The sequence below is a fragment of the Panthera pardus genome, unplaced genomic scaffold (genome assembly GCF_024362965.1).
Source record: "Panthera pardus isolate Hobbes unplaced genomic scaffold, ASM2436296v1 HiC_scaffold_4, whole genome shotgun sequence".
NCBI lineage: Eukaryota > Metazoa > Chordata > Mammalia > Carnivora > Felidae > Panthera > Panthera pardus.
Genome location: NW_026526969.1, coordinates 18,308,996 through 18,323,929, shown reverse-complemented (window position 1 = coordinate 18,323,929; position 14,934 = coordinate 18,308,996). Strand labels below are relative to the sequence as shown.

At 64.3% G+C, this 14,934-nt stretch overlaps 1 protein-coding gene across 6 annotated transcripts; it reads right to left on the bottom strand.

Annotated features, from left to right (window-relative positions):
* Positions 1-494: 494 nt before the first annotated feature.
* NHERF2 (NHERF family PDZ scaffold protein 2) lies at positions 495-11,690 on the bottom strand. Of its 6 annotated transcripts, none has more exons than XM_019468174.2 (7): positions 11,305-11,690; positions 8,378-8,578; positions 3,045-3,224; positions 2,569-2,722; positions 2,456-2,499; positions 1,842-1,907; positions 495-1,597 (listed from the first exon to the last, which is right to left on the bottom strand). In XM_019468174.2, the coding sequence occupies exons 1-7, from the start codon at positions 11,515-11,517 to the stop codon at positions 1,439-1,441; spliced, it is 1,017 nt and encodes a 338-aa protein (XP_019323719.1). In that variant the 5' UTR covers positions 11,518-11,690; the 3' UTR covers positions 495-1,438. The 6 variants fall into 6 exon arrangements, with proteins under 6 accessions (XP_019323719.1, XP_019323721.1, XP_019323723.1 ...); XM_019468176.2 differs by having other exon boundaries at positions 1,845-1,907; positions 11,305-11,686; XM_019468178.2 differs by lacking the exons at positions 8,378-8,578; positions 11,305-11,690 and adding exons at positions 5,469-5,551; positions 5,630-7,626.
* Between the last annotated feature and the right edge of the window lie 3,244 nt (positions 11,691-14,934).

Here is a 14,934-nt window from a genome sequence, read left to right as displayed (position 1 = left end):
CTGGGAAACCCGCGGGAGACATGGGCCTCCTCCCTCCTGGGACACACACCCCCCTCCTGAACTTGTGCGCTCTGACAGCCCTCTGCCAGGAGGCCCTGCCCTGTGTTTACAGAGCCACCCAGCCTCCAAAGTAACACCAATAGGCCCAGGCTGGGAGCCACAGGGCATGAGACCCGACCTGTGTGTACCTGCAGGGGTGGCACCAGGGCAGAGGGAGCGCAGGGAGTGTCAAGGACCTGGGAGGCACTGAGGGCAACTTGCTGGGGGAGGGGCAAGGGGGAGGCTGACAAGAGCCCCAGAGTGTACCAGTGAAGTGGGGGAGGGACAAGGAGCTGAGAGGGGTCAGGCTTGGCTGCCTGGCGGGTACAGTGGAAAGAGGCTTAGGAATGGGACCCCGCTTCCAGCAGCTGAGACGAGTTTCCCCAGGGCCGCTGCCCAGACCACAGCCCCCCACCCGCAAGCAAGGGCTCAGGAAGGACAGAGGCGGCCAAGGGTCTGAGGAAGGCCTGTTTATTCCGAGGGCGCGCATGCGCTATGGCTTACAGGGCAAACAGCAATATCGGTCGGGTTCAGAGCAGGGAGGAAAGGGAGAGCGGGTGGCGTCTCCTGGGGGCAGGCAGTCTCTCCCCCAGCCTCAGGGCTGTGGCGCAGGGACAAGAGGCCTGTCCAGAGGCCACCCTCTTCAGGGACACGGGGCCTCTATCCTCAGGCCCCTGGGAGCCCAGGCCCTGTGCCCTAGACCAGTTCAGCGGGGACATGGGAGGTCTGGCTTAGTGACCCCCCCCCCCCCCACAGCAGGGACAGGGGCAGAGGGGCAGCTCCTACAGCCACATCTGGCCTCCCAGCCTCACCTTGGAGCCCCCACACTCACAGCCCGGTCCCCCTCCATCTCTCTGTCCCTGAACGTGCCCGGGACTCCCAGTTCAGAGGACTGCTGTTGAGGAGTGGGGAGGACGTGGTTTGCAGAGAAAGGTTTGTTTTATTGCAATTACTTAGAGAGCGCGTCCTAAGGGGGTGGGGGTGGGGGCGGGGGCGGGACTCTGGTATTAAGTGGAAACATGTGTGGAACTGGAGCTCTGTGTTTTTTTTTTTTTTTTCTTTCTTTTTTGGAAGAAAAGCAAAAACAAAAATTCCTTTAAGTCAGCAGGCCCGGGCAGAGCAGCAAGGGCCGGGCCACGGTCGCCACTGCCTCTCCCTCTCCCTCTCTCACATCTGGCAGGCGGGGGCGGGGGGGCCCTCTCCCCTCTCCAGCACCCAGCAGGTAGGGGGGCAGGACGGGGCGCACTGGGGCGCACATTGGTTCCTGGATAGCAGTGGGCCCAGCACGGCTTCAAGGGGGTGAGGAGGCACCCCCTCCAGTCCACTGAGGCCTGGGGAACTCGGGGCTGGGCCCGTGCGGGGAGGAGGCCGGGTCGCCGGCAAACAGGCAGGGGGGGGCTCAGAAGTTGCTGAAGATCTCGCGCTTCCGGTTCCAGTCCATCTGCGGTGCCCGCTTGTTGACCCGGGTGGCTCTCGCCTTCTCCTTGGCCTCGGCCGCCGTGGGGCTCAGGTGGAGGCCACTCTCCTGAAAGGGGTCACGTTTCCAGGTGCTGCTGTCCTGGGGGCAAGCAGAGTGGGCAGGTGGCCAGAGTGAGCCCTGGACCCGAGCCCTCAGTCAGGTTACCCTACCCAGGAAGCTCACACCAGAGGCCTGCCGACGGGGCCGGGGCGGCAGGCCCAGGAGGGCTTCCTGGAGGTGGTGACCCCACTGCCTAGGCCGACAGCTCCACAAACACCCACCCCCAAGGCCTCTGACCCCCCCCAGCGTGTGATCGCGGCAGTGGAGACGGGCAGGCACTTGCTACCTCAGTGTCCTTGTCTAAGCCAGGCAGATCACTTCGGGACGAACACGCCGAGCCACCATTGAGCTGGGAAACCAAGGGCGAGGCGTGGCTTCAGGGACCCTGCCCAGGAGCCCGTGCACACACACACACACGCGCGCAAGCGTGCCTACGCGCACGTCAGAGCCGCACTCATGCTTCCGCTTGGCGGTAGGCACGGAGCCTCTACTGTGCTGCAGGCCCAGCCCGGGCAGGACGCTGGACAGCCAGCGGTGAGCGGGCAGGTGGCCTGGCCCTGGCCGGCTCACGACGGGAATCACCCCCAGGAGCATCACCTGGGGTGAAACCAGGGGCTGCTTCCCAAGAAGACACTGAGTGTGACTCCAGGTCGCCAGCCAGCAGTGGGCAGAGGGAACGGCACAGCCAGGCGCCCCACGGAGCCGGGGTGTGGCTGGCCCAGGACAGGCCCCACGGCGGACGTCAAAGCTACGAGGGGTTGGGCAAGAGTGAGCCCCACGATCGTACCGACACAAGCAGACCTCGAGCTGGTGGGGGGGGCTCTGTCCAGCCTGTGGGTCCCCAGAGGCCCCCACTGGGGTCTCCTGTGCCCACCCTGTCCAGTCCCGGCCTCTCACCTGGGCAGGGCTGGTCCCGTTGGTGACGGGTGACGGCAGTGGACCTGTGGGGACAGTGTGTCAGAGGCTGCCCAGCCCCCCACGCTCCACCACGTCCCCAGGCAGCGGCCCACCTTCCACATGCTCCTCGGTGGGCGTGACCCGTAGCCGCCTGAAGTGCTCGTCCGTCTCAGGGTCCACCACCAGCAGCCGGGCCTCGTCCTCTCGCGCCTTGATGCTGGAGACCACCTCCGCGTGGCGCAGCCCCTCCACGTTCTGCCCGTTCACCTGCCGCCAGCAGCATGGGGTCAGCGCTGCCTGAGGTCAGGCCCCCAAAGGCCCCCTGAGCCACCTGGCCAGGTGTGGCATCAAATATTCATCAACATTGTCACCAGCCGTGGCAGCAAGAGGAATCCCAGCTCAGGTTCCCAGCATGTTCCCTCCTCCAGCAAGGACCTCCCTGCCCAGACACACACGCGGGGGACACGGGCCAGAGACGCACTCGGGGTGGGGGACACGGGCCCAGACACACACTCAGAGGACAGGGGCATAGACACACACACGTGTGTGTGTGTGTGTGTGTGTGTGTGTGTGTGTGTGTGGCAGGTACCTCGATGAGTCGGTCCTGGGCGCGGAGGCCGGAGTGAGCGGCAGGCGAGCCCGGGTCCACAGAGCGGATATACTGTCCCGGCCGGGACTTGTCACTGTGCAGGTTGAACCCGTAGCCTTGGGGGCCCTTTCGCAGGTGGCAGAGCCGAGGGCGTAGCTCCCTGGGGGGTCCACTGACATCCTGCAGGCACAAAAGACCAGGTTCCGCACTGCTCTCCCACCCCTCTTGAAGCCACCGACCCAGCCCCCAAGGCCTCTGGGCCCCAGCATGCAGCTGCAGGGGAGGTGGGCCAGAGGGATCCCCAACCCCACACCCAGCGGCCCCAGGTCTCAGGGACAAATAGTGCACCCATGCCTGCCCCCACCCCCTGCCCCCTTAGGCTGCCTATGACCGAGCTCCAGCCGCAGGTCCTAAGCAAAGCCTCAATTTCCAAATCCAAAAACAACTTCAGGACCAGGGGCTTTGCAGGGGTGCTGCCAAAGTCAGCTGAAGGGCAGCGGAGAGCACAGGTGAGGGTGGTAGAAGCCAGGTGAGATAGCTGCCACTCGTGACAGTGTCCTGGGGCCACTGTCCCTGGGGGCCCTGCCCGTGCAGCCCCTCCCCACCCCCTCCCCGAGTGCCGGGCTGACGTTGTCTGTTCTCCCAGTGGCCTCCATAGGCCAGTGCGATGTGTTTGCTTTCACATTCCAGAGCAAGCTGCGGCCACCCCCACCCCCACGGGGCCCAGAGACAGGGCACACGGGCTGCAGCCAAAGCCAAGTGAGAAGGCCAAGGGTGGGACCTGCCCTCCTACCCTCCCAGCCAGAACACAGAAGGCCACTAGTGCCCCCAGAGTCCCCCTACCCTGCCTCTGACAACCCAGGGCCTTGCCTCGCTTTACCTCTGGCATCCTGCAGCAGGGCTCCGGGTCAGGGGCCGTGCAGGCAGGGGCCGGGCCCCAGGACCCCCACCCAGTCACAGCCTGGGGCAGTGACCGCAGTGCTGAGCGGCTAGCGGCTGACGGTGCTCAATTAAACATGGCCGGTGGCCGGAGTGCGCGGGCGGGCAGGCAGCTCAGGTTTCCCGGGACGCCCAGGACGCCCGGGACTCGAGTGTGCCTGCAGGTGAGCGTGTGCAGGGTGGGGGCGCTCCCGGGGTCCCCTCCGTTACCCTCCACCTACCCCTGCCCTCAGGGAAGGTCTCCAAGCTTTGGGCACCTGCCTCTTGCAGCCCAGGCCACCCCCTGACCACTCCAGACCCCAGGCCTGTGAGCTTGTTCCAAGTCTCAAACCTGACCGTGAGTGCCCTAACCTGCTAGTCGGCCCGGCTGGAGGACCGAGTACAGCTTTTATCAAGGGCAGGTGCCCTGCCCCGGCTCCGGGCCCCCCGCTTGTCCCAAACACCCTCTTTCTGCCCAGCCTGCACCCCTCCTCTGGGACCCCGGTCCCCAAAGCCTGCCCAGACATGCCCTCCGGATCCCCACTGCAGGCCACTACCTGGCCCCATGACCCCAGGAACTCAAACGGGGCTATAGTTCCTTGGTCCCAGGGCTTGGGCTGGGCAACATGGGCAGAACGTATGGGCGTGAGGCCCCCAAGTTCTCCAGGGCCCTGTCGCACAGACTCATCCGCTCTCCCAGACACACCTGGAAGTGCCTGTCCCTTGCAGGCTGTCAGAGCAGAGAGGCCCCGAGGCTGGCTGGTCCGGAGCAGGGCCAGGGCCGGGGTTACACACATTTCGCAAGTGCACGTGCAGAGGCACGCGGTCAGAGACGGGACATCTAAACACACACGGCTCACAAACACGCTACCCGGCGACACGTGCGTGCGAGGACAGCCCAGCCCCCTTGGCGCTACAGACTCTTCTCACGCCCTCCACAGCGACCTCCCTGGCAGGTCTCTCAAGGCCCCCGAACAGGAAGCAGGACTGCGGGAGCATCTGGGGCCACGACGCCAGGCTGAAGTCACATCCGGGTTTGGGACCATCCTGGCCATCTCCCTGCCTCAACCCGGCTCGGCCACAGCTCACCACACCAGCCAAGAGGCTTCTCCTGAAGTCTTGCCTAAATTCCCCTCTTGGATCCAGGGACCAACAAACCCGGCACCGGACCCTCCAGTTGAGAGGCTGGGACGTGGGGGACCAGGCAGCGGAGAGGCCCAAGGAGAGGCCCCGAGAAGAGAAGAGAAGCAGCGGGTCAGGAGGGGGCGCAGGCAGGCCCTAGCGCATTGCTCAAATTCTTCACTGCCTGTCCTGGCTCCAAGCACTTCCTGCCGCCTCCCAGCCAGGCCCTCGGGCTCCCACGGGCTCCCACGGGCCCCTGGCCGGGCAGCCCAGAGCTGGACAAGCCCTGGTCTCACAGCCCAGCCCGCGACCAGACAAAGAAGCTGGCATGGGGGTATACCCCCGGAGCTGAGCTGTGCCCCCTCCCCCCACATGGTGACTCACCAGCCCTGGCAGAGAAGGGCCCCCATTGTTGCTCTGGGTCCAGCCGGCTTGCACCAGGGGGCCCCAAGTGCCCTCTCCTGACCCTGGGGGACATGGGCTAAGCTGGTTGCCGGGGTCCTCCTGGTCCACGCTGCCCCCACCCAGCCCCCACCCAGCCTGACCTGCACAAGCCCCCAGGATGGGCTCTGTGGAGGGGCTCCTGGAGCTGGGGCTGCTGCTGTGGCATCCCGAGAGCGGGCCATGGGAGGCAGGACAGAGTGGCAGGCAACGAGCGTCCAGCTGGAGTGGCCTGAGCTCTCTGGCCAGCCCAGGCCACCACCCCATTTATCCACCTCCCACTGTGGGCCCCCGGCTCCCCAGGGAGGGGTGGGGACAGGGGCACTGAGTCACTTTGGGGAGCAGGGTGGTGGCTGGGTTCCCCCTCCCATGCTCGGGCCCCAGCTAGGCACCCCCTACTGGCTAGCTTTCAGTCTCAAGAAAGGAAGGAAGGAAGCTGCTGGAAGGCCCTGCCCTGCTCCCAGGACCCGAGGCTGGGGAGACAGGGAGGCAAGGGAGGGGACCCCGGCGCCAGAACGGAAGACAGAACAGAGCCCTCTGGTAGTTACTAGGTCCCATGCAGGGCCACCCCCTGAAGGACTCTCCCCCTTACTCACAGCCCCCAAGGGCCTCCAGAACGGGGGTGGGGGCCCGGGGTCTGTCACCACCTCCACGGCCCTGGTGCTGCGAGCCGTCCCGTCTGTTTGGGGGCTGTCCCCTATCGTCACGGTCGGGATCAGCTGCGCTGCAGCTGCAGGGCCACCCGAGCCTGGTCTGGCCGGGGCTGAGTCACCACCACCGACTAGGACCCCGCAGCACCCCAACGGGAGGGGCCGGCCGCATTAGTGGACTCCGCAGCCGTCATGGAGGAAAGGGAGCCATGACTCCCAGCTTGGCCCTAAGCAGACTGCATGAGTCCCACCCGGTCCCCCTGCCCCATTGCACAGGAGCTCTGTCGGAGCGTGGCCCGGTGCGTAAGCATCACCCTCCCAGGCACCCTGACGGCTAGTTAGTCCTGTGCAGGTCGGCCGGGGCCCGGCTCTTCCTTCTGACACTCTGAGCTCAACTGATCGGACACCGGGTCTCTGGCCGGGAGGCTGTGGGGGTACACCCTGTCCCCTGGGCCTCCCCTGACCTTCTGGACTCCCTGTCCCCAGGCCAGCCCCCACCACAGAGCCCCTGCCACTCAGGCCCCACTTTGTTCCTCTAAAAATACACCCAGAGGAAGCCCCCTCCTAGGGCTTCCTGTAGCTCCCAGAGCCTGAAATAGCAGAGGGGGAAGGTCCCACCCAAGGACAAGGTGCCTCGACACCCCACCCTCCAGATAAGGCCCGAGGGCGGATCTTTCCACAGGAAGGCGAATTCAGCATTTGTGTCTAACTCAATGGATAAACGCCTAGGGGGAAGGGCACTTCCTCCTGGAGGTAAGATGCCCGAAGGAGGCCCTACTCCAACTGTAGGCCTGCAAGGCCAGGGGCCCGGGCCAGCCAGTGCCCCCTCCCAGGACCTCCTTGAAAGCACATACCTGACCCTGATGCCCCCTATTCGGGCCATGACCACCCCTGAGGGTTCACGCGCAGACCTGTGCGCATGCTGGCTTCCCACCTGAAAAGCCATCTGCCCCCTAGGACAGACACCGTAGCGTCCGGTCACCAGCACCACCAGCTCACACGGGAGGCACGCGCACCCGGAAACCCTGCACACACAGAAACTTCAGATCTCACGCCACCTAGGGCAGCTGGTTCTCAAAGTGGGATCTGGGGAAACCCCTGGGATTGGATCCCTTGAAGACATTTCCCTTGGGGTACCTGGATGGCTCAGTCAGCTGAGTATCCGACTTTTGATTTTGGCTCGGATCATGAGCCCAGGGTCGTGGGATCGAGCCCCGCGTTGGGCTCCGTGCTCAGATTCTCACTCTCTCTCCCTCTGCTCTTCTCCCCACCTCCTCTCAAATTCAAACAGACAAACATAAAAAGGGGTGCCTGGGCGGCTCAGTCCATTAAGCGTCGGACTCTTGGTCTTGGCTCGGGTCATGGTCTCACTGTGCTGACAGCACAGAGCCTGCTCGGGATTCTCTCTCTCCTTCTCTTTCTGTGCTCCTGCCCTGCACACACATGTGTTCTCTCTCTCTCTAATTAAAAGAGAGACAGAGAGAGAGAGAGAGAGAGAGAGAGAGAGAGAGAGTTTTCTTTAAAAAAAAGGCAAAGGGGGCATGAGGGACAACAACCTTGGGGCTTCAAGAGGGCAGAGTAAGCGCGATGAGGCTCTTCCTCTCGGCCTCCCCCAGGGGGCCACCCCCAAGTTCTGCCACCGGAAGGAGGGCCACACGCACGTTAATTCCACCTCTTCCACCCTGGAGTGGAGGCAGGAAAGGAGAAGCACCCCAACCGCTGTAGACCCCAAGCTGAAGACTCAGCTTAGAGTATCCTCAGCTGTCCCCAACCATGCGCCGCCCATGGGGAAGGACCAGCCCCTCCCTCCTAGGGCCTTCCCAGCACAAGCAGGCTCCTCAGACACACACCTGAGGCCAGCACAGAGCTAGGGACGCCCCCTCCTGGGGGGCCTCTCCTCCCAGGCCCCCGGGCCCCTCGGCCAGGCTCGACAGAGTGACCTTTCCTAGGCCAGGTAGCTCTGATGGGCATCCTGGGGAAGAGGGTTGGCGATGGGGGGCCAGGGACCAGGGCCAGGCTGCCCTGACCCCACCTGGCTTAGAACACAGGCTGACGGCAGAAAGAGTGGCCCCACGTAGCCAAGAGGGTGGTCGCCAAGGCCCCGGAGAGGGAGAAGAAGGGATGGAGACAGAGACTTCTGGAGGTGAGCGGAGGGGGAGACCGCCTGCCGTTAAGAGGCGGAGACGGCGGAACCTGCCATACCTTCTGGCCAGCCTCGGAGCCGAGGCTGCCGGCACGTGCCCAGTCCGGCTTTGGCTCCCAGGGGTCGTGGATGGGCGGAAGCCCTCGGTGGGCCATCTCCTCAGTGCAGGTCAGCTGCCGCCTGCGGAGCTCCTCGTCCGTCTCCTTGTCCACCACCAGCAGCCGCGTCTGCGTTTCCACAGCCTTGATTCTCTGCACCACCTGGGGCGGGCAGGTTGGCGGGGAGCAGGTCAGCGGTCAGCGCTCTGGGCAGCACATGGACGGTGGCACCACCCAGGGCTGGCCCAGGATCACGGGCAGGCGGCTGGCCTGCCAGCGGTGGGCGGCTGGACCGAGAGGCCCGCCGGCTCCGCCCTCCACCCCCGGGGGCTCAGGCAGCTCCCTCCCTCTTTACCCAGGACGCCCGACACAGGCTGCAGGGACTACAGGATCACTGCAGGGACTCGCCTCGGCCCAGGGTCCTGTCCGAGAAGGGCCGGGAAGCTGGATGAGGCAGCTGGTCTGGAAGGTGGTGCGTGGCTGAGCTTCAGGGTTTCAGTGTGTGTGCGTGTGTGCACGTTGCATGCGTGCATGTGTGTGTGCAGGCATGCATCCATCTGCCTCAGGGTTTGCCTCTCAGTCTGGGTTTGAGGGAACAAGGGGTCTCCCTAGGTGCCAGTCTGGGGGGGGGGGGTCTCTGCCCACTGCTGCTCTTTTCAGTAGTGGACCAAGGACGTCTAAACTGCGGCCTTGGGGTGCCTGGGTGGCTCGGTCGGTGAAGCGTCCGACTCTCGGTTTCGGCTGGAGTCATGATCTCACGGTTTGTGTGAGTTTGAGCCCCTCAACGGGCTCATGCCAACAGCGCAGATCCTGCTTGGGATTCTCTCTCCCTCTCTGCCCCTCCCCCACTCGCGCTGGCCGGCTCCCTCTGTCTCAAAATAAATAAACTTAAAAATAATAAGTAAGTAAACCCCTGCCTCTGAGCCTTCATTTGCCTCGGAACCATGGCCACGGACCTTTTCCTGCTGGACCTGCAGAGAGGGGAAGGCCTGGATTCCTGTGGCAAGGCCCTCGCTCGGGTACCCACACACAACCTGGTAAACAGGGTTCAGACCCGGCAGGCGGAGGCCACCTGTGGGACAACTGTGACGCTATGGCCACCTGTGCGTCTATGTGGGTGCCCGCAAAGCGTCTACATCATGTGGGTGGCCATGGGGCATGCGTGCCAGGGTGTGCCCTGCAGGGAGACAGAGCAGTGACCACTGGGCATTGGGGTGGGAAGGACAAAACCCCCACCCCCACCCCAAGTCTTGGGGGAGGGCAGAGAGGGTCCCGTCAGCTGCTCAGAAGTCATCAGCAGATAGGAGGGTGTGAACCAGGCCCATCTTCCCCCCGGCCCCCCTCTGATCCTGCTCTCTCAGTGAGAGCGACAGGAGGACCCCAGCACCCTGCCACTTCCTGCCTGTGGGACCCAGACAAGACACACAATGTCCTCAAGCATCAGTGTCCTCATCTGTAGAATGGGAACTGTAACTGCCTCTCTTCCCCCCTGGGACAGCATGGTCCTGCGTGTAAACTTAGAGATGGACCCCCAGAGGCCTGAGAGAAGCAGGTGCCCTTGGGGCAAGGGCGGCAGTGACTGTAAAACTGAGGCCAGATATCAGCTCTGCCAGCCCCTCCCTTGTTCCATCAACTCAAGACCTCTGGCCCACACCCCCACCCTCCTTCAGCAAACTGCTTTATCCAGTCGACACTCTGGGTTAAAGACAGAACGGAGGCAGACAGATGGACAGACAAGGGCCCCAGGGGTAGACACAGCAGTTCGGCTGCCGGTCCAGCCAAGAAGCCATTTACTAATCTCTAGGCCCCAGGGCTAGCCACGCAGACAGGTCACAGACTCACAGGTGCTGGGGAGGACACAGAGAACCCTGAGCAGAAGGGGTGGAGGGAGGCTGGACTCAAGCCAGGTGACTCCCTGGCAAGGGGGGGGGATAGATCGTCGCCAGGAAGCAGAACTTGCAGAGAAGAGACCCTGCCTTCCCTCTGGCCCTCATCTCTAGCTGCAGGAGGCAGAGGGCCGGGGCAGTGGCCCCCGCAGGGCTGGGCAGCCTCCAACGAGACACCATCAGCCAGGACACACACGATAACTACACATATCCAGGCAGGTGGACACACAGGCTTGGACACACACACACACACACACACACACACACCCAGGCCTATATATTCACACATACACTGTCCAGCACACAGAGCCCAGCTCACACACACACATCCCAGCATGCAGATCTGTCCACACATATACACCTAGGGGTACAGACCCGTATATTCACACACACAGTCCACACGTGCGCACGTGCACACACACACACACACACTCACTGATACAAGCACATACAGGTGTGCCCTTATTGTGACACCCTTCTGTACACCCAGGCAGATGTGCACACACATGGGTGACCCCCAGAGGGACCTGTACACACACATACCCAGCTGTGTACACACGCACGTGCTGACACTCACAGAAAAACACTCAGGGCCCCCAGTTGCACGGAGACGCCCCCCAAGGAGACGCCCCCCAAGGTGACGGACGCCTCCATTCATTGCACACTGAGGCCCTAACAAGACTTAAGTGTCAGGGCCGAGGGCGAGGAGCCGCAGTGCAGGCCCCTCCCTGCCAGGATGCCCCCTCCGCGGTGCAGGACCGAGCTGCCTGAGGGGCAGAGGCGAGGAAGGAGGCCGGCGGCCTCCGTGGCCACTTCCCCCACCTCCTAGCCGGAGCCCACGCAGGGCCTTGTGCGACCCCCTCGGGCCCCCGGGCAGGGCGCCGAGGCCTGGGAGCAGGCAATGCCGAGAGCGGCGGTCGTTGACGCCCCCCCCTGCCCCCCGCCAGCTCGGGGAGGGGGCCCAGCGGGGCAGCGGGCCGGGGGCGGGGCGCGGGCACCCACCTGGTGATGCGTCTCGCCCTCCACGTTGACGCCGTTGACCTCGACCAGCCTGTCTCCGGCGCGCAGCGCGGCCGCCTCGGCCGGGGAGCCCGGCTCCACGCGCCGGATGAACTGCCCGCGGCGGCCCTTCTCGCCGTGCAGGTGGAAGCCGTAGCCGTGCTCGCCGCGGACCAGGCGGCACAGGCGCGGCCGCAGCGGCTCCGGTGAGGCCATGACGCCGGCTGCCCACCGGCCGGCCGCGGGCCGGCCACGGCGCTGACGCCTGCCGCGGGCAGGCAGGGGCGCGGGGGGCGGCGCGGAGGCGGCAGCGACGGCGCTGGGGACCCGGCGGCGCCCTCGGCTGCTCTCGCTCGGCTCTCGTCGACTCGGACTCGGGCTCCGGCTCCGGCTGCGGCGCCGCCCCCGCGCCCGCCCCTTCCCCGCCTCCTCCGTGCGGCCGCCCCCGCCCCGGCCACGGCCCTGCCTCGGCACCCCGCCAATCCCGGCGGAGGCTGCGGGGCCTAGGGACCCCCCCCCCCCCCCCGGTCTTGCCCGACTCTGGGCAGCCTCCCTGGCGCCAGCGCCTTTGCCTCCTGCTCCAGGGGCATTTATTGAGCACCTACTGTATGCGTGGCACCAAGGCGGGCTGCGGAGGTGGGGGGAGGAGTGGAGAAAGGGTCTTCAGGGTGAGGAACCGCACACAGCGGCCAGAGGGTAAGAACAAGAGCCACAGCTCTGCCCACCATCCTCAGGAAGTTTCCCCCGCTACACACACACACACACACACACACACACACACACACACACCCCGGTGTCCCTGTGTCAGGATCCCTCCTGCACCCAGAGCTGCCCTGGCCCAACAGAGTCCCAGGATGGTCCAGGAGACAGAAAGAGGAGTTTGAAAGTGACAAGGCAGCAGCCCTTCCCTATATTCTGGAGGCTAGTGACTGGGCAGCGCCCTGGCCCTCCCAAAGAGACTGTGTGGACCTGTGCTGGGCACGTCCATTAAACATTACCCCCCACACTCCTCTCTTAGCCTGGGCCTCTCACTTGTGCCCCTGGTCATCCCAGGCAGAGATTAAATGTACTGAGGCCTTTGGCCTCTGACCTCTGGCTGGTGACCAGTGCTCACAGAAGCTGTTCCCAGGAGCTGGCCCCTGTGATCTCTGCCCCAGCCCTCCCCTCCCTCTGTCCTTCTCCCCTAGCATCTAGCCATCCCCAGCAGGAGTACCCCTTCCCCCAACAAGACAAGAATGACAACAGAAAACCATTTATGCTTTGTTGTGGCTCTGAGTACACTTTATCTGGAACAACCCCAGGGTGCAGATCAGAGAACCAAGTTCTAAAGAGGAATGAGACCCAGGCGAGGTTCCCTGGCTCCCTAGGGCAGGGCTGTGAGATGCCAAGTCCACACTTTACCACCGAGCGCTTCCCCAGCCTCGGATACAGGAAGACAGCTGAGCTGCAGGCTCCCCCTCAGCCTGCCCCTGCCCCTTCCCAGCCTGCCCAGCCCCCTGCACATACCTGGTTCCCCGGGCTGAGGCTTAGCCAGCCCAGGCAGTTCCCCATGGGGGCAGAGGCAGACTCAGCTTGGGCCTAGTGCTTGCCGCTCCTTCTCCCCTCTCCAGTGCCCTCAGCCTGGGCTCCCAGCCTCCGCCCAAGCACAGAGCCCTCCTCTGGGCAGCCTCCTGGGCTGCAGCCCCTTGGGTGTCCACACCCCAGCTGCTGCCCCTAAAAGCCACTTAGGCCAAAGCTGCATGGCTGCTTCCCCACCCCCACCTCTAAGTTCCTGGCTGATGCCGCCATAGGCGTCTGTCTGCTTTTCTGTCCAGAGGCTGCCTGTCTGGCCTGTGACTGGCCTCTCCGGACCCAACTGGTGCTGCTGCTCCCAGTGGCTGTGAGGATGGGTGTGGCAGTGCTGTCTACTATATACTATTCCTGATGGGGCTTAGGGGTCACCCCATAGCAACCAGCACCAGCCAGGACCTGCCAGGCTGTAGCTTGGGGCCACACCAGCATCTAGGGAGGTGGCTGGGTGGGAGCCCCCCAGGCTGGGGGCAGAGAAGGTAGGAACCCCTGGTCCTCCGGGTTGGGAAGCTTGGACATCTCCTCCCCCCCACCCCACCCCACCCACACACATAGGACAGACACTGCCAGGATCAGCCACTGGCCCTCACTGCCTCCCGCAGCCCAGGACTCAGCCAGTGAGTGACGATGGATGGGAACAGACCACCACTGGAGGGAGGCGGAATCAGGGGTGGGTGGTCATAGTCAGGGGCCAGGAACACTGCTTCACAGCACAACAAAAGGCAACAAAGTAGAGTTAATAACGGAGGTAGGTAACACCCCAGAATAAAGGAGAGCTGCAGGTTAAGTTCCAAAGGGGGAGCAGGAATGGGGAAGAGGAGCAGGGGAAGAATGGGGGCCCGACAACAGAGGCAGGGAAGACAACCCAGCTGCTGTCCTGGGCAAACTCTCCCATGCCCTTCCTCCAGCCTCTGACTGAGAGAGAAAAGCGAGACAGAGAAACAAACCAAGGGAACAGCATGGACAGAGGCTCAGAAGAGCAGACAGAAAGGTGTTCAGGGGCTGTAAGCTGTTTGGGGTCTCCCGCGAAATGGGCCAGAGAAACTGATCATCCAGGCTGGCAGCAGGGGGAGGTCAGGTGGGAGGTGATCCCCAAGCCCCGAAGCCCTCATCCCACTCCTGCCACCTTGCCACACAGGCCTTGCGACAGGCGGCGACGGAGACCTTTCCCGGGGATTCCCTCCGCAGAGGGTCCACCTGGGGTGTGGGTTGGCCTGGGGCTCCACTGGTGGGGAGGGGGCTTTCCTCCGAGCTCTGGCTACCTCCCAGGGGCAACGCCCCCAGCGATGGGCGGAGCCTGGGCCTGGGCGGGGACTCTGGGCTGTGGCAGTGGGCTGAGGCCTGGTCCCGAGCCAGAGGAAGGGTCGGGGGCCCGTCTGTGGGGTGGAGCCATTAGTCTGACGCCCCGGTAATGGCCCAGAGCTTCCCGGGCCGGCGCTGCCTCCCTAATGGGCATTAATGGCCCCACGGGATGACAGGACCTCGCTTATGGCCTTCGGACTACGCCAGGCTTCTCTTCAGAGCTCGAAACTGGAGCAGGCGGGGGACCAGCGCGACGGAAACTGTGATGAGAACGAGAGACCCGGAGACGAGAAGGGGAAAGAAGGGGAAAGAAGGGGAGAACCGCGACGACCACCGAGGGAGGCAGCGCAGGAGCCCGCCCACCCGCTCTGGGCCCGCCCACGCCCCTGCTCCCAGGGAGACTGCAGCCCGAGAGAGCAGCCGCGCAGCGCCACCTGCTGCCTGTCGCTGGGATTGCTTCATCCGAGGGGCTGGCCCAGGCCCCGCCCCTCTGGCTCCGACTCAGTTCGGCCTCCCGGGCTGGGTGGAGATTAGAGCGGGAGCGACGCACTGGGGCTCCTTGTACTGCAGGGGCACGGGGGTGCACGTAGGTGGTGGGCAGGGAAGCTGGGCCTCTGCCAAGTCCCTAATCGGCACCGCTCTTTCACCTTGGACCTGGCACCAACCTCTCTGGACTGGGGTACCTCCAGGCCTCGTGAAATCTAGCGTCTCACCAAGGGTTCCGGCACTTGTGACCAAACATTTGCAGGCCACTTGGCACCA

Excerpts from the sequence above, each read along its gene's own strand:
- NHERF2 (XM_019468174.2), bottom strand. The coding sequence starts at position 11,517 with ATGGCCTCACCGGAGCCGCTGCGGCCGCGCCTGTGCCGCCTGGTCCGC. Across the intron at positions 8,579-11,304 it reads AGGGCGAGACGCATCACCAG|GTGGTGCAGAGAATCAAGGC; the intron begins GTGGGTGCCCGC and ends TGCCCGCCCCAG. Across the intron at positions 1,908-2,455 it reads ACGGGACCAGCCCTGCCCAG|CTCAATGGTGGCTCGGCGTG; the intron begins GTGAGAGGCCGG and ends TTGGTTTCCCAG.